Source organism: Hippoglossus hippoglossus, chromosome 23, assembly GCF_009819705.1.
Source record: "Hippoglossus hippoglossus isolate fHipHip1 chromosome 23, fHipHip1.pri, whole genome shotgun sequence".
Classification (NCBI taxonomy): Eukaryota; Metazoa; Chordata; class Actinopteri; order Pleuronectiformes; family Pleuronectidae; genus Hippoglossus; species Hippoglossus hippoglossus.
In genome coordinates this window covers 6,540,290-6,568,129 of record NC_047173.1, presented here as the reverse complement: position 1 = coordinate 6,568,129, position 27,840 = coordinate 6,540,290, and the positions used below count along the sequence as shown (strand labels likewise).

Below are 27,840 nucleotides of genomic sequence, written 5' to 3'. Positions count from 1 at the left end.
AGTGTGGGAAAGATGTTATATTTCAAGTGTTAAATGAAATCAAAATCCCCAAGTCACGCTGATGACATTCACCTTAATGTGCTGTAATAATATTATGTTACAGTGTGGGAATTCAGCTCAACACATAAAGATAATGGATTCATGTTCTTTGCTTGCACTAAAGCAAATGCAACAATCAATCAAGGTGAGTAAAAGAAGACAGCAGGCTCATTTACTACCTTTTCTCAGGCGTCACTGACATCATTAACTTCAAATAGCTTTGTGTCCAATAACAACACTTTAAAACGCTGCAAATGCCGCTGCACTGACAGCTGGAACAACAATAATCAAAAGGTATGTAGCAGTATAATTACACTCACACCTTTGTGGACATACATGCAGGTACACATATGTATATACACACACAAACAGGTACACATATCAAACTCATACATGCATGTGCATGAGCAACTACTGTGGGTATGCACTGTTCCTCGGCTTCGTTTCCCCGGAAACAGAGGCCAGGGATGCACCCTTGATACTGCTTGAGTCGTTCCAATTACCAAGCAGCAGGTATTCATTACTGAGTAAATGTAAACATCTCACAGCATGCTGCCTGACATCTTCTCCACGCTTGCATCCACTGAACTGCAACTGTTTCATATGTGACTCACAGATTTTCATCGTTTTCACGTGGATATACGGACTTTCACACCTTGGTTGTAAGTCAGCTGGGTTTACAGTAGCAGTCTCACAGATGGTTGTCATTGAATAAACTTCGCAGAGCATGAACACAAACTTTACATGAATCAGAAATCAGGTGGTACACACCGGATTGAATATTCTTTGTTAGGAAATGCTACATTTAATAAAATAACATTAAAAATAGTGTTAAATGAAATAAAAATGAAAAACATGTTTAAAGTACCTGCAGCAGTAAGCATAGCAATGCCTTTACCCTGTGAATATCAATGAAGAAATCATTTGAAATTTACACTGGAAGAAAATGACACCACTCTCACATCCAAACAATACAATGAAAACTGGCTTCTCACTTCACCGCACTTTTCAACCATTATCACAGAACTGTATCTGTAGAGAGCTGCCAAGACCAATGTCGAGAGTAGTAACTGCTTAAGGGACTTTTCCCTAAGGAAACACAATTCCCTCAGTGATCTTTTTTTTTTCAGTATGTGGCAGAGAGCTTTCATAAATGCTGAAGCTGTGTTAGATACAGACAACAATCTTTGTGAAACAAATGCTGATGTAAAACAACTTGCACAAACCAGCTCTTAAACATAGTGACTCCCAAATGAAATGTATGGTTTCTATTCTTTGTAGGGAAACACATCTCCGACTGCCTTGCTAGTCACTTCATTTTGTTTTCAATCAACATTGGTTAGATAGTCATTGATATATTGGCAGCAATGAGTGCACATACTCACCCCAGAGCTTTCTCCAAGCGACTGCCCAAAGAACCAACCACCTCTCCGAGAGTACAGTAGGCCTGGCCCAGGAAATCCTGCAGAGTCACAAGGGTGAAGTGATGCAAAAATAAACACATATAATTAAATCAATAAAACAAAACTGACATAAAATCGCTCACACACATAGAGCCACAAAATCAGCCCCCCGCCCCTGCTTGATCTCCACATGAGAGAAAGCCCTGCAGCCCCAAACCCTTTCAAACACCTCTGCATTCCCCAATGACAGCTATCACCGGCAAGTCGATTGAGCCTTCCTCCCACCAGCCCTCTCACCTGCCACACGCTGCTCCCATTCCACTTTCCTGGTAAATTAAACCACAGTCACATAATAAAACTTTACTGCTGATTCTGACAGAAAGGCAGAGGGATGGAGAGAAGAGAAGGTACACAAAATCTACGTGCATCTGGCCTGGGAACAGTTACTAAGTCGTCTGTCAGCAGAAAAGAATGATAATCAATTCCAAAGTGCAAAATATACGCCTTCAAAAACAGGCAAATATGAAAAAAATTACTTATGTATGGAAGCTATTATGGAAACACCACATCTCCATCCCTCTTTCACCAGGGGGCACACGGTTGGAAACATTTTTCATTATTGGACAATGTCTCTAATGTCTGACTGGAGCACCTCCAAGCAGCACTAACATAATGGATTTTCTTTGCTTTGTCGATTAGCCTCTTCTCTTATTCTGTCTCGATCCATCTCCCCAGCTTTATGGCAGCCCGTGTAGCTCGTCTATCGCAACAATGATGCGTGCACACAGTCACATGACTTTACTTTGCCTTTAACTCTTTTGTTTTTGCCTTAATGGATGCTGAAATCACACTTAAAAATGGGTTTTTAAAGCGATGATATTTTGCCCCCGTCTCTGATGTAGGAGCTGTGCAGCGAACTCACACATCTCCTAGCAACTGCGGCTGTTGCCAGCATGAGGTCCATCGGAACATTGGCTGTGTGCAGCTAATGGCTAAATATATCACAGCATGGGCTAGAAAAGGAGTTACTGCGAAAAAGATACAGTAGTCCATAATTTTCCAAGTTAAAAAGCCAAAGTAACAATAGCGTCGATTCTGCCGTACCAATTCGTGCCAAACGATAGATGGACATGTTAAGTGTTACTTAGTGACGTAAAGGCTTTACGGAAAAAAGGCAGCAGTGCAAATTAGGCCTTTTCAGACTCTGTAGGATCAGGAATTTTCTGTGGGAGCTACGGATGACCTTTGCAGACTTTGGCCTTTCCTCTGAAGGACAGAGAAGAGCCTGAAGCAATATAAGGGCACTTTAATATACTGGGAAGTCAATACTAATATATTTTCTCAAACATCAGTCAGAACTGGACCCGCTATCATATGACTTATTTTATGTAGAGTCAGATCAACTGCAATATTGGAAATATCTGATTTCAAAGAAATGCTAGCCACATGTTTACCTACACTATTTGTTTGTTTCCATTTGCTTTCAATGTCAGCTTATGGTCTTTCACGTAGCGACACCAGGTAGGACAGGTTGGACGAGCTAACTTTGATAGGTATGCAGCATCAGCTGACTGAGCATGCATTGGCGGTTTGAACGGTAATAATGCTGTTTTGGAATTTTTTTAAATTTTTCAAACCATTGACATTGCCGGAGTTCTGATGGTTTCATGTTGTCAGATTTGGAAAAGATTTACAACAATGTGTCACATTTGGAAACTCAGAAAATCACATAACCAGAAATGCATTTGAATAAAGTGGCAACCTTTTTCAGATAAACTACATTTCCTGTGATTTGTGATGCATTTCTCAGCATTTTATTTTACCTCTGTTTTACCTCACTCCCTCCACCTTTCCCTCAATATTCCAAACTCGTTCTCACCCGGTTCTCAGGTGTATCTGCAGCCTACAGCTCCCAAGCTAAAACACCATCTAATGGATTGGGTCTCCGGCTTTCCCTCCTGAGACCTGCATGGAGGCGGATTAGAGAGTACGCTGCCTCCTAGGCAACACGTCTGTCTCATCTTGTATGAGATTATTGATTTCAGGAGAGTGAGGCAAGGTGGAAGGGGAGACGGAGGGAGGGAAAGAAACAGGGAATAAGTAGATTGAGAGAAAGTGAAATAACAAGGGTATGACAGAAAAAAGAAGACAGAATGCCAGAGTGAGAGGATGAGACAGGAAAAACAGATAAGGGAAACGCAAGAGGAATAGAAAACATCCAGGGTAGACATCAAATGACATTTAGCCATTTAGAGAATACTCAGGACAAAAGCAAGGCACCTAATGAATATTAAATTATCCTGCTGACCAATGGATTTCCACCGTGAGTCATGACAGAGTCACAACATCAAGCGATGAATAGAGGAAGCGAAACTTTCTGACACTGACATCGACGTGTTTGTTAGTGAGGTGGAGGTGAAGAGCGATTTTATGGGACAGCAGGGATGTCACTAATAAAGAAAATACACTGATGCACTGCTGCTGCTGCTGCTGCTGCTGTTAACACTGTGAGTGAGAGTGAGGACGATAAAGAGAACGGAGCCTAAAAATAAATAAAAATCGAATTCAAAGAAAAAAAGAATCGCACACACTGAATGTGAGGGAACTTGTTGTATCGCCTGTTGGTATTTTTATCATCCAAAACTGCATGGTTATTAAATGCAGAGACAGCTATGATGTCCCAAATCTATAGAATTTAACAGAATTATTATTATATGCTTGTGTTTGTACTGGGATGGTTCGGTTCGATCTGTGTAATACTGGACTCAGTTCAGCTCTGAGATCACATCGTCTCTTTGTGATAGCTGAACCCTCGTTTTCTCCTCATCCTTCTATTCGCGTGCATCCATCACGCAGCATTATGCGTGTCCCGGCAGTATTTATTTATTTAGAGCAATCGGACCTATTACCTCACATCAGTGGATCCTGACCTCCAGTCTGGGATATTATTTGGAAAGTGAATAGTTTTTCTTTATTTGTCTTGTGCCTACGCAACAGTTATAAATAAGACCCCAGATCTCTCAGGACGGAGGTGCTGGTGGGTGGATTTGTTACATATGTACAGAGTCAGTCTAATTGTGGCTGGCGGCAACTTTATATTTACAGGATGTACAAAAGAGTTATATCAACCCTCTAATCCTACTCAGAGTGTAATTGCGAAATTCCCAAACGTTGCACATGCTAAAATATTGATATGTTAAAAATGGTTATAGGGTTTCAAATACATGCCGATGCATCAAAATGACGACTGTTATATCTCTTGTTCCCAAGATTAAAATTAAGATGAACATTGCAAGGGTACAAGCTGCATCTTCCCTTTTGAACTACAATTACCATGATGCAGTAGACAGGGGAGCTATTATTTTTTGCCGACAAATACCAAGTTGTCACACTGTTGGTTCTAATTACTGTTATGCTGATCACTGCTATCAATGGCAAAAGCAGGGTGGACTAAGGAAATCTGTGTTTGTTTAATTTCTAAATGAATTACAGGCAGTTCCAGGAGTTTGCTATTACAGTGCATGATTAACAAATCATGGCCAGATTACTATTCTGTGGCTTAAATGAGGCTGATGGGAGGTAATGACAAGAACAGCAATCATTCTCACACAATGAAATTAACAGAAACAGAAAAAAATGTGAACATGCATGCCTCCATGTATGCACAAAAACATACGTAATTGTGACAAGTTTTGGTACTCACGTGTTTTGACAGGTTGGCGCTCTTGGAGTCAACATCGTACCTAAAAAAAAAAAAAGAGAGAGCGAGGGAGTGAGTGATTGACTCCACTAGGAAGCGATGGAGGGTGACAGGAGCTCAGCTGGCAACACAACAGGGATAACAGACAGGGTGAATCAAGTAGTGGGGCCCAGCAGCTTGTTAGCGACGATCTCACCAGAGGCTCCTGGTGGTTCACTTCCCAACATCACAGGCTCACAGGCCTCCTCCATTAAACTGACACTAAACTGACTAATTGGCAGTCACACATATGATTGTGAGAGAAATAAACATCAACTGAGAAATATTGTGCTAGTGAGTAAATACAAATATAAGCTTCCCTCCTTTGGGTATACTTCTCCGCACGTTAGCGGCTGTTGTGCCATTTTTTGATGTATGTTTGAAAATCATTCCCACTCTTTATTCCTCTATTATTAGAGCAGCAGGCCTCTCGTACCTTCAGAGACAAAAAATCATCCAAAAATGGCCCCTCCAATGTAGAGGCTGCTCTGAGGAACGAGAGGCAATCAGACAAGCCATTCACTCAGCAATTTCAGGTCATTTCACAGCTCAGGTCATTTCACCAGCTACTAAAACTGTATCGCCCTTTGCCGGGTGATATTTTGGGGCGAAGTGAAGAGGGCAAATTGAGTTACTTCACAAGAATGTTCTGAATAATGCACACCCTGTGTTTGTTTGTGGATGAGTGTTCAGCACACTGAGAAAATTATATTTTAAATTAATATGAATATAAAGCATGACTAAATAACCACATGTGATATCAGCACCTATTTTCAGGCTTTTTTTATGCTTTCAACTGCCTCTACCATCTAAATGGTCTTACCACACACTCAGCTATAAATCCAGACTTTCATGTCTTGTGTGTGTAGTTTTTATATTCTCATCTTAATATTTTTAAATTTTGATTTATCAATTGTCCAAAAATGTCGGTCGATATGAGGCATTCACAGACATTTCTTTGTTTATGTTTGCTGATATGTGCCAATGTGAAAACTTTAATTTTACAACAAATGAGAGGGCAGGGACACACACATAACACACACGTTCTCATATGTCCTGTGTATGAGAATGTCACTACCCAACCAGCGTTGTGTGCTTTTTATGTGCGTGTATGTTAACTGTTCTGAAGAATCTACTAGACTCTACACCTACTCAAATAACAAAAAAGGTTATTCAGGTATAAACACATATTCAAGTGGTTGTTATGGTCACCATCTCCACACCTCAAAAATAGCATACATACATACACACAACATTGTCACCAAGGCTTCACACAGTATGTGGGAAAGCACACACAAGATGCACACATCACTGTTGCTTTGGTCTAGGAGCGATTGGTCCATGTGACCCTGTTCTTCTGTTAGATGACAATACATATACTTGTCGTGTCGTGACCACCAGCTGAGATACTCTAACACTGGACCATGTATGCACACACACTCTCTCCCTCTGCACACAGTCCAACTTACAGATCCCTATTGGGTTGTCGGTGTGGCTCCCTGGTTCATATACTGTATTATAATATAATTAGTCTCCATCTAATAAAATAAAGCCACTGAAACCCCCTCTGTAATTCAATGAGAAATGCAATCTTAGAGCAAATTGAGAAAGAGAATATTGTCACCTACAGGCAGTCTGCTGCCTCCATGATGTCTGGTATAGCTCCCATCTTATGCCTATTTGCAAAGGAACCTAAATCAAGTGTGAGATGTAGTCATAGAGTTTATACCACATGTACATGCAGTACAGTAGTTTAACATACTGTTAAGTGTTGCATTTCTCACCAGCTCAAGAGTTAGCCTCGTACATCACATACACAGTTCCTGCTATCTCTCAGCTCCAGTAGCTCATGCTCTTTTCATCCAATCACAACCTGACACGCTAACCGTGAGCCAATCACCTGTAAGCTGTCAAAGTTTAAAATGTTCTCTCTCCCCTTTTGTCATTCAGCTCTCAGTCCAGTACAACAGTCAATGAGTGACCCACCTCCACCCCTGCACCACCTCAACTCTGGATACCCGGCCATCTCACTTCAAACCATTCAATCAGAACCATTTCATCTCACGTTTTAACTTCATGTTCCATTCCTCATCATCACCACCAGTGTCTAAGCTCCGGGTGAAAAGTCTCTTTCATATCCAAAGCTCCCAATTCACAGGAACTGCTTCTACTTTTACTTGTCTGAAAACAGCTTTAAAACAATAATGAAATGCAGTTGGTGAAAAAAGGCCATTACTGTTTTGGCCAATGTCCACTCTGTTTGTATCGAGTTCAGCTCTTGTTCTTGTAATTGATTAACAAAAAAGGCCAAATACCAAGAGGTGCTATTGAATGTTAATTAAGTGACTCTTGTTCTGTAGAATCTACTTAACCTTCTCTCAGTTTACAAATAAATTAGTAGAGTTGAGTAGGAAAAACTGGTTTATGCCCACTAAAAGATAAATAAACAAAATATTATATTTGATCAAAGCTACATACAAAAATTATTATCATTTTGCAGGTGAAATGTGGATTGCATTGAGACCAAATCCATATTTTAGAAAATGATAATGTAAAAGAGAAAGTTTCTGGAAGAGGCTCTAACACTGAGTAAATGAAAGTTTAACTCCAGTGCCTTAAATGTCATTTAACCTTTACAGTGTCTAGTGGCAGAAAACATTCTAATCTCAGCAAATATTAATATTGCCATCTCTCACACACACACACACACTCACAGATGAAGAAGAAATTACTTACAAGTCAAATCGGAGGTTCTGCCGCTCTTCAAAGAAGTAGTCCAAAATGAATTTCCGCACAAAGTCTGGGTTTAGCGTATTGTCAATCACCTCTGTTCTTCCAAACTAGACATACAAAGTAAGATAAAAGACAGATAAGCATACCTTCCTGAGAAATTGCAAGGACATTTTTTTTCAATATATAGTCATTGTGCTTTTCTGAATAGAAGACCATAAAATTGAGATTGTTCGATGCCCAAAATCGACATACATTTATGAAAAAAATGTCCAGGATGAAGTCTGTCAAACGTTAAGGCTTCAACATAACACTCATTAAAACTATTTAAAAGCTGTGCCTTGGTAAGCGATTCAAGTGAGTTACTAATCACCAGCAGGTTTTTCCTCAGGAGACTCATCAGGGGAGAGACTGGTTACAGATGATTATGTACAGCTTCAGAGTAATGAATGCAGAGCTACCTAAGTATCAAGTCAATGGGGGTCAGGTAGGTCCCAGTTTGCCATTTAACTCAGCTTGTTAATAATGCATGCAGATGATGGGCTACTCAGAAATATGAATAACTGGGAATGATTAGGGCTGTGAGATTTGCCCCCTCATTTACATTCATAAATATTCGTTATTTTGCATTGATTGTAGTTCAGACATGTTAGGGTGCACACATTGGTGAGGTTGCATTTAATGATTTAAGTAGGGTTTCTGATCATAATTAGCCCAGATTAATCAATTAAATGAAATTTTAATAGAATAATACAATCAACATATTTGTTTTCACATTATGTTTCAAAAGATACCGTGAATAATAACTTAGAACTTTTTTGCTAGTGTTATTAATATATAAACATATATTGAATGTCACCATTTAATATATGTATTTTTGCTATGCCAGCACTGTTGCTTGTCGTGATGTCAATGTTGGTCTTTCGGTCGGTTCACCTTGTTGGTCTACACAGAACTACCCAAACAACTATTGGATGAATTGTCATGACATTCATGCTTCCCAGAGGATAAACGCCAATGTCTTTGGTAAGTCTTTCACTTAGGGATGGGCAATATCACCAAAAATGTTATAAAGATAAAAGATTTCAAATCAGTTGATATCAATAATTATTACAATCAATTTCACATTGTTATATTTTTTCAGCTTTTGAACTCTTATGACTCTGCTGACTCCATATGCAGAGCCTGTAATCTCATAGTGAATCAACAGTGGCCATATCCACAAGACAAACAGGCGGAAAAAAGACCTGAGCCCTATGTTTGTGTTTGTTGATGAGGCTTTACAAGAGGTGAAGCCACGGGAGACGAGTGAACATTGTGTGGATTGTAGTTTATTCAGCCTGTCCCTACCTGCCAGGTAGCTAACATGAGCAACCAGCTCTCCGCAGATAATCAGGCTGGTGCATTGTCCAAAACACAAACAGAGCTTATGGAATTTGTGTGCAGATTTTTCTTCTGCTCTGAAACTGATAACGTAACTGGGTGTCTCTGTTTTACTTTGCTAAATCATGTCGTACAAAGCTGGTCTGCTAGAAATTATGTTAAGAAATAACACATTTACAACAGCAAATACATTTAGTAGAAAAGTCAATTTAATGTACTGAGAAAATTTTAACTTATGCATATACACAAGTTGCAAATATGTTGATATTGAAAGTAACACCAAAATGGTTGATGTGTTTGTCTTCTGTTAAAACACCTGATTTTGAAATGCAAATTCAACTGCAGTGATTACAGCCTTATCTATGGTCCGGTTTAGACTCTCAGCACTTGGTCAAGGTCAGAAAAAGATTGTGTTCTGATTTAATACAAAGAAAGTCCTGAGTCACTTCAGACACATGCTTATTTATATTTTACCAAAGTTACACAGTTTAGGAGAATTAAACGGTAATTTCTACACAATATGGTTACTCGTTCTGGCAGTAACCCTGCATGTATCGAATATACATAAAATACTTTTGTTATTCTTGGTCAAATGTCTCGCAATTTAAGTCATAAAGTAGTGTCTCTGTGATGTTTTAAGTTCCTGCCCCGTCCTATACTGAGTAGACATAAAGAAATTTGGATTATGCTGCAGAAGGAGTCTCTGTGGATGTTTTGAAACTTGTTTCCAACATGTATATTTGTCACCAGTGATGCTTTAAGTCTATTTGAATGAAAGAAAGATGTCTTTAGGTGATGCAACATGACGTGGCCACACACATATTCTGTGGTAAACAAACTCACCTCTCTCCACTCCTTGTTGCCCATGCCTTGTGCGTAGAGAACACAAACTGTGAAGAACAGAGACATATAACATTAATATCACAACACACCATTATACATGCTCAAAACTCAGATTAATATCTATAGTAGTTATCAAAGTATTTTCCAAACATCTGTACAAAGACTTTGTAGCTGTTTTATTTGTAACTAAAGGGAATGGTAAATCTCACGGTATTGTGTTCGTTAGAATGACTATTACAAACAAAAAATGCATGATTTAGACAAAGTAAAATGACATCAAAGCCTGTAGTAGTTTTATTTATGAAGCTAAACACTAGATATTATATTTCCTTCAGAAGGTGAAAGACATTACTTAAGGCTATTATGCAATTTCCCAAAACAAGAAAGTTATATTTAAGTCAAAATACTGAGCTAAGTCTTCTCACAGCTTTTCAGATAAGAGAGCGGAGACATATGAACATATTTCACAAATTTATTAGGGACACAGAAGGTAATATTTTAGAAGAGACACAGATGTAAACCAATAATAAAGGTTATGTTTAAAGTGACATATCTATATATTTCCATCATCTTAAGACTCTTCTTTTTTCTCCCTCCTTTCCATCCTCACTCTTTTCTCTTGTCAGGCAGTTTCATATCAGCACACTGAAGTGGCCATGCTCAGCATAATCACAAGTGCTACTCAGCATAAAAGCATGCCTAAATGTATGGCTAAGGCCTGAGCTTCCTCCTCCATCCTCTTATCCTCCTAATCACTGTCATCCTAGTCATCATATTCATCAACTGTCATCACGACCAGGTTGAGTCATTTTTATCCACCAACCTTCTATAAATGTGCTGACATACTTTGTTTTGCAAAGGCAGCACGTGTGTGTGTGTGTGTGTGTGTGTGTGTGTGTGTGTGTGTGTGTGTGTGTGTGTGTGTGTGTGTGTGTGTCTGCGAGGAGGTTAATCCTGTGGGTAAAACAAAAAAACGATTAAATTAAGAGAAGATGGCAGGACATAAGAATAAGAACAATAGAAAAAATAGCTCATAATAAAACCTCGGGAAATAAAACAGGTGGGGGCCGGTGGAAGAGATGCCTCTGAACAATATTGCGCAGGAGATGAGAGTTGTGTCCTTTGTGGCGCAAGCGCTCAGGCGAGACACTCGGGCTGTTGTAGCGCACACGGAGCGCACACCAGGCAGCTTGTCAGCGCTGTATCTGGTGCGACGATGGCCGTCAGTGCCCTGGCAAGAGGGGTATTATTTTTGCTTCCTTCAATCCAAACATGCTAACACGAGCAGAAAAAAACGTTCTCTCAGTCTTCTTCCATGCCGTCTCCTCCCCTTTACAATAACTGCAGCCGTCTGTGCGTAACGCTGTGCCGATTAGCACCTACCTTTCAAATGTACTAAATATAGACGCAGTCACAACCACCGCAATTTTTTTCATTAAGGCAATCGTACTAAATGGACAGGGCATGTTATTCTGCACGCAATCAAGTTTGCACATGTTTACCTTTAGTAGATCAAGTCTTTCTTTGGCACTACTTTCTGAATGAAAAGTGACATTGGGATAGAGACATGTAATATAATTTGGCCAATCGGCACAGCCATCTAGTGGGCAATCATTCTGTTAGCCTGTAAAAGTGGTGTAGCCTCTAGCTGAGCTCTTATATTTACTGTTCAGACATATGAGTGTTATCAATCTTCTCTCTGTCTCTGCAAGAAAGCAAATAAGAACATTTCTGAAGAACTATTCCATTCAGCTGTGGAAGCATTGATACAAACACAAGCTATTAAATATTTTGATAACCAGTTCTTCACCATCCACTGTTTTCATTTTGAGCAGATGAGAGGACAATTCGTTACATTAGTTTTCATAATCCTTGATGTTGCAGACAAATGAGGTGACATTAGTAATGCATGTCAAAAATGTTTGGGCCCCAATGAAAGAGGTTCATCACATTACAATACATTCATAAAAATCGTTTAATAGCTAAAAAGTTAAAACCAGTTCATGAATATTTGTTCAGTCAAAAGTAAAGTCAAGTTGTCAGGTCTCAAATATGAAAGGTCTCATAAGAGTCTGTCGTAGAGTAGATAGGGTTTGCTCTGCTCTAATTCTTGGACAGTACGCAAATAAGCAAATTTCCGAGAACATCGACGTACCGCCCTGGCACTAAAAGTATCATAATGACTTTAACTGTGAGGAGAGAGGAGGTGGATTGCCAGCCGTTCTATCAATCTATAGGGAAAAGCTTCAAAGCTTGCCTCACATGTATTAGTCAGACCTGCCTTGAGCCAAGATCGCACTTTCTTAAACACTTAGAGTGACTCACAACTTAAATACAAACTAAAGACAACTAAAGAAAATACCTTTCTTCAGTCACTAATTCATTTCATTCTCCTTTACACTCAATTAAATCCAATCATTTTCTTCCGTTTACACCTTCATTTTCTCGCTTCTTGCCTCATTCCCTACTTTCTTTTCGTTATGTTGGCAAACTGACTTTATTTAATTGAAATTACTTTCCTTTCTCTTTTCCTTGTGCTTTCTTCATTACTTTTATCCTCATTGTGAAGCTTGGAAATGATAAGGAGCAAAGATCTTTTGCTCTCTGAATTTAAAAAACATTAACAGTGGGTGAACAGATTTGTGGTGGTAGATCTTACTTGGGTCTGATTTGGAGAAGGTGTCCCTGTCCAGCAGGTTCCTGTAAAGACACAAGGGGAGAAAGTAGTTATAAACATGGTTTCCTTGGTGAGAAAGAAAATCATTAGCGGCCAAATGTGTCGCTGAGTGCATTTTAAAACAACTATTTATGTAGTGCGCTGGGCATGAGTCATAACCATCACACTCTGTTTACAGTATCCCTGTGGTGTGAAGACACAAAAAATATTTAAAGTACTAGATGGACCACAGCCATGATACTGAGGCGTATGAGCTGCGGGTGTAAATTACAATATGACAAATATCACCTCTTAAACATATTTATTAAAGGATTATCCTGCCAATGCCTGTCCATACTTTTCTTCAACAATAAATTCCAAGAACAGATCAAAACCAACATAAATCGATTCAGGTGTTGCCTGTGTAGCTATATCCTGATGTTACTTCCATAGACTGTATACAACATTACAGACAAATCATCTTGATTGCCCCCTTGTGTCCGGCTGCAGAATATTTCATGATATTGGATGGGACATGGATCAAACAAACAAGCTAAAAATCTAAATAATAATTATTTGATGCTATTTGGTTTGTGTGAAAGGTGCTATATGATTGATTGATTAATTAATTGATTGATTGATTGATATGCTTACTTACTTTTAGTGTTGTCAAAAAAATGTATAGGGGCTTTAATTTTGGACCAGATAAAATAGTTTTTTAACTCATAAATACCGGCACTATAATATATATACAGTATATATATATATATATCTCAATCTCCAACACACTATCTTGCAGCCATAAATACTCACTATAGCACTAAATTATTAACCTAAATTAACCTACATTACAAGAGAGCCCCCAACAAGACTATTTACTATTGGAGAAATAACTGCTAAAAATTGCAACATATTATCTTATCTTCACATGTTTGAGTTTTTTTGTGCTCAAAACGGAACCTTCACAGTTCAAACAGAGAGTAGGCTTCGACTTCGCAATTCACATCTCTTCACAACAAAAAATATCTCAACTCCCCTGTTGCATATAAACAGCCAGGTGAACCTCCACAAACAGCCTGCAATTACTTCCACCATAAACAACACTATCTTCAGGTTGGAGTGGTTTCAACTCATAGACTCTTATTATTTATGGGAATCCAGATTTTTATGGATTTTAATTTCATGCTTGGGAAACACTAAGGTCTAAGCTCCTATTCTCCTGGGACCAGTGATACATTGTGCAGTCCTCTGTCTCAGCAAACCATTGTGTTTCATCAGAGATGGACATTAATGAAATGGCGAAGAATTTATGTTCCCCAAAAAGAAAAGGGGGAAGGCTGGAGAAAATTAAATGGGCTGGTATAGAAGCGGTATGAGACCTAATTCTGATTTGAGAATAATGAGAGAATGAGTGTGAAGGAGGAGAGGAGAGGAGAGGTCAAAAACTTGTCAATGAGGTTAAATCACTCTCTAAGCATATAGGCCACGATAAGAATTTAAATCTACTCTTCAATCCACTTTCTTCGTTCCATTTAATGTGCCCTGACACTTGCTGGTTGCAGAGAAGGCTTCAGCGTGGAGGTAATGCTTTCAGTTATCCTTTCTATCCCTGGGATTGTGAGAGACTTTGAAAGGCTGTCAGACAAAGCCCTAAAACCATCAGTAGCTTTTTTTTTGTTCCTGTATACTCTTCTCTCTGCTTTTCTTCTTTTCTCATCAACACCACCTATGGCATTTTTCTCTCCATCTCAAGCTCATGTGTTTGTTCTCACACCAAACACACCTTTAGTATCAACTTGGTTATTTCTGCTCATTCCTCATCTAATTCACTCTGCAGCATCGCTTATAGTGATAGCTCACTGTTTCATGTCAAGACACCTTGCAAAACAATTTGTTGTCATTTGTCTCAGATTTCATGTTCCAGTTCAGTCGGAGTGTTTGAGTGTCCTCCCTTAATCTCAAAACACACAATACAGATGCACAGACACTAAATTACTAGATTACCCATTGGTGTGTTTGTCTGTTTGCCCATTGTGTTGTCTGTCCTTGGCAACAAAAATACTGATGGACACAATAATCCATCTAACAAACATTTCCATTGACATTCCTGTTTACATGCTTAAAAGAAAACCCCGGTTAAAACAACATTATGCAACTATTTTACCTTGAAATAACAGCCTCTAAATGGTTTTGAAGCCGATGTGTCACAGGGAGAATGGTGCATCTTTCATTCCAGTTTAGCTCTTATTCTAAAATATTGATTTCTGCATATGCACCAAACGTGTATCAATCCAGCGCTGGTTAGTTCCCAAGTGATTTCGGAGTCTGCAACGGCCAATATTTTGGGGCTTCCAGTGTAGACTCTATCTTCCATTGGTTGTACACTTCTTACAGTCCGAATAGTTTCTTTTATCACACAAGTCAAACACAAAACACAAACAACAATACTTTTTGTAGGTCTTTTAGGTCTAGATGACATTTTGGTTCATCTTTATTATCAGCACTCTGCATATGAATGCAGATCAATTAAAAAGCCAAAAGCCAATGCATTTTGGTCATTGTGTTCGGACTCTTTTGCTCTCCACACGGACTGTTTACTGTTTACAGCTTTCTCAAACGTTATCGGTCTAACTGCAAACCTGAAACCAGAAGACATCCGACCCCTAAATCGTTTCCCTTGCCTACAGATTTTGTATATTCACAGAATGTCTTAACAGAGGTCAGTTCCCAAAAGATACATAATTTCCCACAGCTAGGGGCGTTATGCAATGTCTAAAACTGTGTAAATTGTCCCTCCCAGGGTCCTTGAGTCCAAATCTTTTAATGTCTTGTTTTATCTGAATATCAAACTATATTTAGTTTACAATAGAGAAAAAGCAGCAAATCCTTCAACCAAAGAAACTGCATTTAGAAAATGATGACGATGATGACTCAATTATTTGGTAACAGTTGCTTATTTTCTGTCAATCTATACTTTATTGATGGAACTGTTTCAGCTCCTGTTTCAGTAATGCTTCTTTAGTATTCTAGTGTTTGAGTAAATCATTTGTATCAATATATTAATAAACTAGATCCGTATTTGGATTTGGATCTGCACCAAATCAAGATCAAGATCCAGAATTATTCTCTGATAAATCATAGATAATGATTCAAAATGTTAATGTTTGCAATTTAAAAAAAAATTGGAAAAAACTCCTGGATCTAGATTTATTGGGTACTTCCTTGGGTCATGAATCGGCTTGAAAAAGTCTTCAGGAAGTAACCAGGGATAGAATAATGGGAAATGAAAATAAGAACATCAGAATCACCACCCTTATCCTTAAAGCAATGCATTCAGCACAGTGAATAGACAACTACATTAGAGCAATAACACACACTCCAAACAAATACAACTGAGTATTCTCTGTAGCCATATGGTATAATGAATAATAAATGGTTTGCTCTGTGATCAAGTTTTGGGATGCTAAATATTTTCAAAAATAAAATCATATTTGCACTCCATCTGTTGTCAGACCACTGTCCATCACAATCTATGAATAAACCAGGACAACAGAAGATAAATGCACACCTCTATATTTCAGAGTACAAACAGTTATGTGGCAGCATCTGGCTGAAGACGAGGGGTAATTTCCCTTGCTCTGCGTTGGGGGTACAGTTAGGGACACAAGTTAAAATACACTTTCTCCCTTTGAGAGAGAATTTAAGGATCCGCAGTGACTGGCTGCTGCTCAAAGCACATCACACATGGTGGCACTCCAAATGGGCTCCTGGGCTCCCCCTGCGCACAATACTGTGTGTGTGTGTGTGTGTGTGTGTGTGTGTGTGTGTGTGTGTGTGTGTGTGTGTGTGTGTGTGTGTGTGTGTGTCTGTGAGAAACACGTTTTCAGGATTTCCACTTCAGAGGATGATGTGTATGAGTCATGGCTCTCTCTCGTTTTTCTCTCGCTCCTTTCCTTCTTTTCATCCAGAGGCAGACAGCGGAAAGCTAAAAGCTGCCATCCGAGTCACAGAGAAGTCTGCAGGAAGAAAAGGTACCAGACTAAAATAGTTAAAGTATTTTTAGCTGCGAGTTCCTCAAAAAAGAAAAAAATATCTTATTATATTCTCTTGTTAATGTGTAATTTTGACTGTAATTTGTGCCTATTTGTCACATAAATATCAGGCAGGACATCAATCAGCTGATCAACTCTGAAGACAAGCAAGGGAATCCTGCTGTGAAAGAGACAGTTTCCTCTTAGTCTCTGAGAATATTGATTTCTTCCATAGATTTCCCTCAGGCTTTCAGCTTTGCTATGTTTAGATGAGACTCTCTCTCCATCCCTCTCCCTCTCGATCTCTTCCTCTCATCCTTCCATACAAAAATGCCACCTTTGGCTTCTCTGCTGGCTCTCACGCTCTCTGGTGCACGCTCGCTCATTCACACAAAAACGTCTTGCTCAGTGCATCATCTCTAATTCACTCGCTGCTTAATCACTTCATGATAGTTTCCCCCTTTAATGTGCTGCCACGTCTAACTGGAGGCCACTCCAAATGATTAAACTTAACCCTAAGTGACCCACTCAGCCTTAACTGGGTTGATTATCCACTTTTTTTTAAAGAAAAAGATTCTGGCCGCTATCAGACGTTCCAAATGACATCCAAAATGATGGCTTAAAGGAAATAATCCACACATGCAAGCTGTGACCATGTGCAAATGAAATTGCACATGCAAAACACAATTTCACTGCCAAAGAGCAACTCAAATGCAGGCACTCCTTTTCAATAATTCACTTACTGGGCTTTTAAGGCAATTATTGCAAAAAGAACTGACACCATGCACGAGGCCAAGCACCCCCATTAAATGATTACAAACGCTGGAGACAAACAACTTCCTCTTAACGAGAAGGTAGCTTTCAATAACTGAAAGTTTATTTCTATATTTGATACACATATGGGAGCAGGGTCTCTGTAAGTCCTTATTGGGAGGTGTCACCACTCAGCAGTCATCTTGGCAATGCTCCTGCGCAGTTATTTTGGGTGAACAGGACCAGGATCATGTCCACAGGAATGGGGAGAGAGCCCATAAATGGCTACCATGAAATTAAAAATGCATGGAGATTAAGCGCCTAAATTTGATTAAAACTGCCTAAAAATTTTAATGAATTTGCCCCAAAATAAATGCCCCCCGCCAACATTGGTGATCCTGGATGATTGATATCATGAAGTTGGTTATCACTTTTCTGTGAACACTGACGGTTCCAGATATGAGCAGATGAGGTGGGTTACAAGCCACATAATCAACATCAGAAATCAAGACAGAAGCATTTGCAGTTGTGAATAAATGTCAAAACATTATTCAGTTGCTGATATCATTCCATATTTCCAATTGGAAGTGATATGAATACACGCTCACAAAGATGTAGTATGCTTAGCCCCGGATCTCCACATACACACACACAGACACACACTCACCACACTACACAAAGTCATGAGGCAGATATGACAGTGCTGATCTCAGACTGCTGTCAAGCTAGGCTTCCTCATCCCTAAGTTCGACCCACGTATACCAGTGCAATCCCCTGCCATCCTGGCCCTACCTCTGACGCATCACCTCTGACAGCTGTCACTCACAGCTACAGGAAGTGAAATCAGATACCAGATGGGCAAAAAACACACATGTATACACACACATTCACACATGGGAGAAAGAAGGAATGAAAAAGTGAAACATTGGGACAAAAGATAGACGGAGGAGGTCCATGAAGAGACGGACAGAAAGGCAGACAGATGGTGATGCAGTATCTTCATCTGATAAAGCAATTCTCTATTTATGTGAAATGTTCAGAAGTCAACGAGGTCAGAGGGGGGGTTGTCTCTCTTTCTGTCACACAAACACACACGGACTGGAGACACACCTCCGTGTCAACAAGTAGAGCCAAACGATAACAGTAGTATGGGGATGGTAACCATGGCAACTGCTGACATCCAATTGAGGCTACTTGACTGACAGTTGCTGCACAGGCGTGTGCTGTTTTTCCAGCCGGCTCAAAAAGCATGCCACCAGCGCTGTTGTGTTGTTGTTTTTTAAACGCTCACCTTTTCACTTCTTTCTTCTTTTTCCTTCTCTGTCTCCGATCCTCTCCTCTTCCACCCCACTTTTCCCTTCTTCACTCCTCAGTTCCTTCCTTTTCATGTCCTGTTTATCCCTCTCTTCCTTTTTCCCTCCTCTTGTTTCATTTCTCCTTGTTCAAATTAATGAATATTTCCACAATGACTTTTGGACTGGCTCTCGAGGCCGCGTCCCTGCGTGCTACCTTGACGACACAACAGCAAACCCTCCCATCTACAGGGAACCACAATCCTCCCCTTTCTCCACAGAAACAAATTGGGTTTTTAGCCCACTGGAGGAGAGGAGAGGAGAAGAAGGGAGAGGAGAAAAAAAATGATTCAAGTGTTGAGTAAAAGAGAGTTGCACATATAGAGAGGCAGGCCACCTAATTATCAGTCCCAAACTTTGGGTGTGTGTGCGTGTGTGTTGCTGCTCTATTTCTGTCAATGCAGGCGTTATTTGGAGTCCAGGTTTAACCATGGGTGCAGAGAAAGAGAGAAAAGTTGAGAGGGAGAGTGTGAAAAAGACGAGGGAGTTTAAAAGCCACATAACACGGAGGTGCAGAGTTTAGAGGCTGTGTGTGCTTTTCTAGGTTAAGAATTATAGCTGTATAAGTGTGGTTATGGTGCTGCTGCTGCTAATATAATGAATCATTATTGATAAGTAAAGCCTGGCAAGATCTTAAACACACAGAAAGACCATGTATTGTATTGTAACAAGAACACATGGTGTATTTTCTTCATATTTTTTCAATTTCAATAATAAGGTCATAAAACAATGTATGATTTGATATTGGTGGAAAAAGTGATTAATCATATTAACTCAATTTGTACATTTCAAATTCATTCAAGAGCTTGTACTTAAGTACTTACATTTCATACTACTTTATAATTTTTTTTGTAACACTAAATACTTTATACCATACACACACACACACGGCAAATATAGATAATGCATGAATGGACGGACAAATGGATGGAGATTAAGATTAGACAAGTGATCTTGTGACTTACAAACTAACAGCCTCGTTAACTTGTCAACAGTTTCACTAAAGAGTGATTTCACTTCTAAGCCTCTCAAATGGTTTCATTTCAATAATTGCTTGGGGTCAAAAGCAGTCAAATTATAAAAGCATTTAACAGAATAAGCACATAAATCAATGGAAAAAACGTCCCTGCCCCAGTAATCATCTCCTGACCCCTCACATTTAAAATGCAGCCACTGTGACCAAGCCCTTGGTTGAGAGCTACTGAACTAAATTACTGAACTGTATGCAAAGTAGCTGAAACTAGCTCAACCTCTATGGCAAAAACAAAAGATAAGAAATTATGCTTACAGTTTGATGCATCAGCATTGACAACAAATAATAAATGGCCATTTTCAAGCACATGAATTAGTACATGTATATTTGATATGTTTAATGTATTTATTATATTTCATTCATATGAATTTGTATGCAGGTATTTAAGTAATGATGGAGTTTTCTTACAGTTTATTATTTAACAAACAGTACAACTCATGCCAGCTGTGTTTGTGTTGAAAATACAAATACAAATAAGCCTTAAAACCTCTAGTGATTAGGATTTATAGTCGCACTATGGAAGTCCCACCGATACACGCAGTCAATAGGAGCCAGTCTCAAATGTCAATCAAGACATTTCAACCCATCTTTATAGGTGCAAATAACTAATTGAAACCAGACTTAATGGAAAAATAAGCACTTGAACAAACACCGATTAGAACAACCTAAAATGACATAAACCATCTTTGTTGGATGTGAACTTTTTAGTTTAGTCCACGTCCCATCGCCTAACACTTAGTTAGATGATTAGGAATTAGTTATGTCGTACATCTTTATATATAGTCTATGGCAATAACTAAGTTATGCAACAGCACATCAAGTTGCTTCTGGGTGAAGACATCTGGTAAAAACCAAAACACCAAAATCCCACTGAAAATGAAAAACAGAAGATTCTTTCAGTTTCATAAATGAAATTTTTTTCTGGCTGTAAATACAATTGAATCATTCTGATTTAACCACTTCTAATGAATCAGTGACTTGACACTGAGCTGAGAAAAATGCAATATTGAGCTCCCCTAGATGCCGCATTAGTACCAGCATCTTGTACCAAAACCAATTCTTAATTGGCCTCACCTCAGACGCCCCATCCTCGTCGCCCAAAACTCCCCCTGGAATTTGCTGCTGCTGAGCTCAGTGCATGCAGTGTTGCGTCTTCTCATGACATTTCTTTGGCTTCACATCTGTTTCCTCAAACCTCCCTGGTTCTTGTGTGCTCTTTTCACATACCTTGCTTATTATCCAAGCCTTTAAACACCTTTGATGTTTGTTTATTTCTTTTCTATTGTTCTGTCCTCCTATTAGAGGAGAAAGGGGGTTTTCTCACTAGTAGCGTAGAGCATTAAATCCAATCCTCCATTCCTCACTCTCTCTCTTTCTCCCTCTCTCTGTATGACTCTTTCTCTTTGACCGTGACCTGAATAGGGTCTCTGAAGACTGAACCATCTCAATGAACTAGATACAGTTACACACATATAGAGAGACACAAAACCACATGGAGCACCCTGTGCATGCTCCAATGATTTTCCAGTTCAGCTAACCCTGTTGTCCACCATGTCACACATGTACACAAACAAGTGAATAGATCTAGATGTAATAAACTTCATACATCTATGCGAACAATAACACTGGGTGGAAAAACAAAGAGACTAATCAGAAATTAAAGTGGATCTGTGAATGACAACAGATTCCCTAAGAGACAATTCTCTCAAGCAATTCCTTCCATAATTTACTCTGATCAGTCGGTTTTTAGTTGCAACAGAAGTAAGAGTAAAGTACGAGTATGCAAATAAACCTGTTGTGGTTACTATGAATGTGAGATCTGCTAAAACCTGAGGAGCCAGATTGTTTGTTACACACAACCATCGGGGGTAAGTTAAATTGGAAACTGATTGGGGAAAGGGCAGTTTCTTTCAAAGTATAGTAGGCAGGTGATTGGATGAACCATCTATCCATCATTATGTTTGATCCCAGGTGGAAGGAGATTGAGAAAAAAACATTTCCATTGAGAAAAGCCTTAAGTACTGCTCCTTGCTCTTCTTTCAATGAAGAAATAGCTTTAAGTTCTGATATACCAAAGCTACAGAAGCAAGTATGCAAAAATTCATTAAGGGCCAACATTATTGTTAACTAATAGTCGCTTCTCGCTGTCGTCACACCTAAGACAGGCCTGCGTCCGCCAATAGCTCCTCCCTCATAGAACACTGATAGGTGGTTCGGCCACGAGTGGATACCTTAGAGCCTGGCAAGATGGATTCTTGCTTGCAAGAAATCCATACACACACAGCAGCTGAAAAAAGCCTACCCAATGAAAAACAGATGTAAATCCACTATATCCAGATTTGATTCCGCACGAAACTACACACACTCATCGATACAAACCTCCTAAATATGTCTGGATTCTTTAAATCAACATTCACACATAATTCTAATTTCTTTGAGAAATCAAAGCAAATCTTGACAAATGCCCTCTGACAATGTTGAAATAAAAAAATGCCCAAAAGTAATCAAAAAAACAAAACTGTTAAAAAATGAAATATCTGCATATTTGTCAGCAGGCATTTTTCGTTTGCCGGCCTCATGAGCAGAGTCATTGGCTGATGCTAATTACATCAAAATACCAGATATCAGTCCAATAAATCAGCAGAAAGACAGTGGTTTGTGGATAATAAAATATGTCCAGAAAGTGAATTTTCTGTGTGTGTGTGTGTGTGTGTGTGTGTGTGTGTGTGTGTGTGTGTGTGTGTGTGTGTGTGTGTGTGTGTGTGTGTGTGTGTGTGTGTGTGTGTGTGTGTGTGTAGCAAGGAGACAACTGAGCATGCTCAGATGATCTCAACAGGTCGCTGAGCACAGGTGCCCGCTTCTCTTTGTGCATGTGTTTTTTTTATCTCATCACACCTTTTCCTCTTCAATTTTACTGATCTATTCAGTTTTGTTAATTTGCAACAGAGCATGATGAAAAGCTCATGCTCCCACACATACCCCAGTCTCTCACACACACTTACACATACTGAAGGGGAGCATCAGCAGCTTGTATTCACTCTGTGCTTCTCTAAGAGGGCTGCCCTAATTCTTCTTGACAAGGGCTGGAAGAGCCAAGAGAACATCTCAGTACACACACACACGATAAAATATGCCATGCCACTATCCATTTATACACAGACATGTGCAACAAAATACACATCAGTCATGGGCAACACACAGCCAAACATCTGTGCCAGTGGCATTTTACCTTAATTGCCTTTGTCACCGCTTTCAGTGCAGTCTAGTCAACCTCGCCTAGTTTCCTGCATCAACACACACACAGACACATACATACAGACAAAGACACAGACACAGACACACACACACACCCTGCCTGCAACTGCTCAGTACTCACAAAAGCCAAGTCTTCGCAGTTTTACACACTGAACATGAGAAAAATCGGACATGCTCAGATGTTTCTCAAGTCGTGAAAGTGTGTCTGTGTGTGTCTGTGCGTATGGTTGGTTTGCGATTGTGTCTGCCCATGCCTGTCTCTGTGAATAACTGTTACAGACTGACAGACAGCGCGAGTGTGTAAGCACTCATGCATGTTTGTATAACTGTTGTGATGAGGCTTCTCAGAGCTACCATGGGCGACAACAGGGCAAGAGGATGAGGGAGAGACGGAGGGAGGGAGAGAGGGATGAAGACAGGGGGTATTTTTATTTCTCTCCCTCTCTGACTCCCTTCATACAGCGTTAACCTCCATATCTTTCTTTTTCCTGCATTATGAGTGCGCTGTGGCCTTTGGACGATGTTACCAACAGGATGTCGAGAGTGCGTTTGCTCATGTTAGAGGCATGCTTGTGCAGGGTGAGGCTAGGGGCTTTTAAATGAGAGACAGAGGGAGACAAGGAGGGAGGGAGGCTGCATCCCTGGCTGTAAATACAGCTGTTGGGGTGATTTACTGTATGTCAAGTAATCTTGCTCGTCAAACAGTCTAAATCTGTGTTGTAATGACAATCTGAGAGCTCGGTGCTGTAGTCTTTCTTTTGTGAAAGTGGAAACAGGAAAAATCATAATCAGATACAGTAAATTTTCTGTCCACATATTTCACCCAACATGTAAAAAAAAAAATTGTGTTGGCAGAATTTAGCAGGAATGTTTTGAATTGTATTATTACGACTTTATATCCCCGAGGATGCAATCTACTGTGTGTGTGTGTGTGTGTGTGTGTGTGTGTGTGTGTGTGTGTGTGTGTGTGTGTGTGTGTGTGTGTGTCTCATGCAGAAAATGTCATCAGCTGCCTGACTGATGGGAGGTGCAGCGGCACGACTACCTGCGAGTGTAAGTGAATGCTTAAGTGATGGCTTTAAATGCATGTGTGCGCATGCCGTGAGGATTATGTACTGTATTGGTCTGTATGTGTCAGCCCTCATGCAGTCCTTCACTTGAATTGCTCTCCAGGGCTTTCTGTTGTACATCTTTGCACCTATTGATGATTTAATTTGCTACTGGGGCTCCGGCATGTTCAGCGATGGTCCATTGAGCATAGCTTTTAACGCCTGTTTGACCCAGAGAGGTCAAACAGTCTCAGTGCTTATTTATTTTACAGGAATATTTTAAAAATAACTCTAAAGAACCACCCGCTCTGATGAGATCATTTCTCACACTACAAATCCAATACGTCTAAATATATTTATTAAAATATGTACAAAAAAATACATGAAATCGGATCTCTGAAGTAAATGTTCTTTTAAAGGCTTTCTTGTTTGAACATTTTCATACATGTAGGTGTGTTTTGACAATGACATAAACATTCATAACATTGATAATTGTAAAAAAGTGTTATAGTGCTATTGACATTTTTAAGTGGTGATTACCATTAGCAGATATGATTGAATATAAATTTATTATTCATAGATGGTGTTGATGATATCCCTACTTGTGACCTCATTTTCAGCACCTTGCAAGTGGAGCCAGATTTTATACTTTATACTTTATATACTGTTTTATATAATGACACAGAACCTAAGCTGTAGCCTACACAAGTGGTATTCGTCGCTGCAGGGGCATGGACCCGGGACAGTGGAGCTGTCCGTGACAGAGTGCGCACAGCCCGGCCATAGCGCCACCAAGCCCAGGGCAGCCACCCAAGGAGCCATGCACAGCTCCACTAGGTCTGTTTACACTGTTCATTTTGGCTCTTTTCATACTTACATAATAAAGCTTATTTTTTTTTACAGTTTTTTAACAGCTTGTCAATTTACTATTCCTCTCTGTGTCTCTATCTTCTGAGACTGCGGACTGCCAACCGAATCAAGCCAAACCGAGCGCGTCCCACCATCTCCTCCGGCTCTCCATACATTGCTAAGTTTACAAATTCTGTTGTCTTTACCAAGTCTGAGTTTAAACATTTGTTTGATCACACTGTTTGTGTGTGTGTGTGTAAGCGTGTGTGGCTGTCTGCATGTCAGCGAGAGAGGACGAGAGAGATGTGAGCAGTGGAGTCAGTGTGTGTGTGTGTCTGTGTGTGTGTGTGTGCGCACCTTCCTTGTCATTGAGTAAAATCGGAGCAATGAACATACACTCTGTATCTGTCGCACATAGTGCCTTGATTAATATAATGGGATATATGATCATTTTTAAAGGAAAAGGATAGGTATACGACACAAGTGTACGGCTGTGCGTGCAGACAGGTGAGATTGTCATCTAAACAAATTCCTCTGACAGACAAAGCTATGCAGAAATACCACACATACCACACAAATTCACAACTACACCTCTAGCTCCCACACTCGGTGACTGTCCTTAAACAAATACAGTAATGTTACAGTTTATTATTTGCAACTATCACACTCACTCTGCTCAGGTTAAGTTGCTGATGTGAAAGGCATTCGTATGTGTGTGTCTGTGTCCTTGAGTCCATGTTTTATCACCTGCATTTTAAAATAACTCCACAGCTGTCCAACCTTGAGAGTAAGGCCAATGGCATTACCTATTACCCCACAACTTACTCTATCTGAATGTGGTAGTACACAACTCACTGTTGCGTTGTGTGTGTATGTTAGTAGACACATAGCCCTTGACCTTTTCCAATGACATGCTCTCCCTCTTCATCAGATCTTTATCAATCTATTTTCTCCCTGCAGCTATCCAACTTGATGTATGGAGTGTAGGCATTGTATCAGTGTGTGGTTTGTGTGTGTGTGTTCTCAAAGTGTGTCTAGTGTGCAATTAAACACACAGAGACTCACAGTGCACATACTGTCTGGTAACTTATGTAGAAAAAACACCCGCAGCGAATGAACAACAGAAGGAAGGAGGTCAATAGTAATTTCCTCCCAGCGCATTAATCTTTACTGACCTGACTAGAAGAAGCCCAAACCTGATTACAGAACAGGACCTCCAACACACAACCTTTCACAGATACACAAAAGCCAACAACACACTCATGAACAGAGCTAGTGTACCACGGACAAGACAAAGGCATCAATCCAAGCTCAGAAAGGGTTTTTCTTTCAATATAGCTTTGTCTCCCTGATTGCCAGCACCAGTGTGTTGTCATCCAAAATCATTTGCACCCCCTGCTGTTCACAACCATGTGTAAACACACAGGAAAAGTTATTAGCCGTCGTGTCACTGCGCACACGCGAACACATCCCTTTTGTGCTTTTGGCTGGCATTGAACCAGCGCGCAGCAGGCGACCCCGTCTTCCCTTCAAAGTGACGGTTGTCAGCGGTGTCTTCAATAAGAGGACCATTATGTTAGCTCCACGGGACCAAAAAGGTCAACGCAATCACTCCCCGTAGACGGAAAAGAGTGAGCAACCCGAAAATAGATAGCAGCTTGGTCATGACTTGTAATTTTAAAGGACGGGGTTGCAGGGTAAGTGGTTCACTCGGAGCAAAAATATGAGGGTGTTTGATGAAAGACCTGCTGTCACTGTTTTAATGAGAGAAATGGCAGGATTAATAAATAGCTAGATTTAAAATGTGAATTGGTAAAAATCAATGGTGTGAAGTCCACTGGATGCAATCTAGAGCATGTGATCTTTTGAGAGTCACTTAAAATTCCTTGAAATGAAATACTTGCTGCTAGCAGTGTCTCATGGAGTCAACGATGGATTCTAATAAACTAGTATCAATAAAACAAGCATGGATAACATAACTTTTCAACCTGAACATTTATCATTTTTTTCTCAGAGATTATGTTCCAACAGCAGGGGCCTGAAGTCCAAATAATAGTAATATCTCATTTCAATAGTCCAAAGTCTCTGTTTTCCTAAGATCCAACCTTACACAACCTATATTTATCCAACCTACTTTTTATCCTTTTCTTGGCAGTGGCCCAATAACCTGAAGTGTCCTCCCACTATCTGCTCCTCAGGCTGAGATTCCACCAAATCCACCAAACGTTTTCATATGAAGTCTTACATTTGGTAGTTGCAGTGGTTTTTAGGGTGTGTTCCAGTGATTGCATGTACAGTACACTGCTCTAGAGGAGGCTGCAATTCATAGTATATCTCGAATATCAATATGTTTGAGGAGGGCTAAAATGTTTGAGGACTGAGGGCTCAATAGTCCATCAACTCTATCCTACATCTTCTCCTCACCAAAATCAATCCAAAAGCTGATTGATTAAAATTGGTTTAAATATTGTTTTGTGCAACAATCAAAAAAACAAGTCACCTTAATTTAATTTACTTCACTTTTCCACTATTTAAGGAACACATGCCTGTGTGTAATCTGGAGTTATGGTGAAAGATTTACAGTAAAAGAAACGATAAATATATTGTTTTTCGGCAACCTCGTATCAAAAGTATTCCATCAAACCTACACTGAGCACTGGCTTAAGGCAATTCCGTTGTTTTTTAGACGTATAACTGCTTAAAGAGCATTGAGATTGTCATCGGA

At 39.7% G+C, this 27,840-nt stretch overlaps 1 protein-coding gene across 2 annotated transcripts in view; it reads right to left on the bottom strand.

Moving 5' to 3' along the window:
* LOC117757595 (copine-8) overlaps positions 1 to 27,840 on the bottom strand; it is a 72,574-nt gene that overhangs the window by 37,706 nt on the left and 7,028 nt on the right. The window contains exons 2-6 of one of the 2 annotated variants that reach the window (XM_034578863.1): positions 12,797 to 12,837; positions 10,138 to 10,184; positions 7,918 to 8,021; positions 5,146 to 5,185; positions 1,425 to 1,501 (exon numbers count right to left, since the gene is read on the bottom strand). In XM_034578863.1, coding sequence (XP_034434754.1) covers positions 1,425 to 1,501; positions 5,146 to 5,185; positions 7,918 to 8,021; positions 10,138 to 10,184; positions 12,797 to 12,837 — 309 coding nt within the window. Of the gene's footprint in view, positions 1 to 1,424; positions 1,502 to 5,145; positions 5,186 to 7,917; positions 8,022 to 10,137; positions 10,185 to 12,796; positions 12,838 to 27,840 lie in introns of those variants that run through there. The other variant, XM_034578864.1, reaches the window with a different exon arrangement.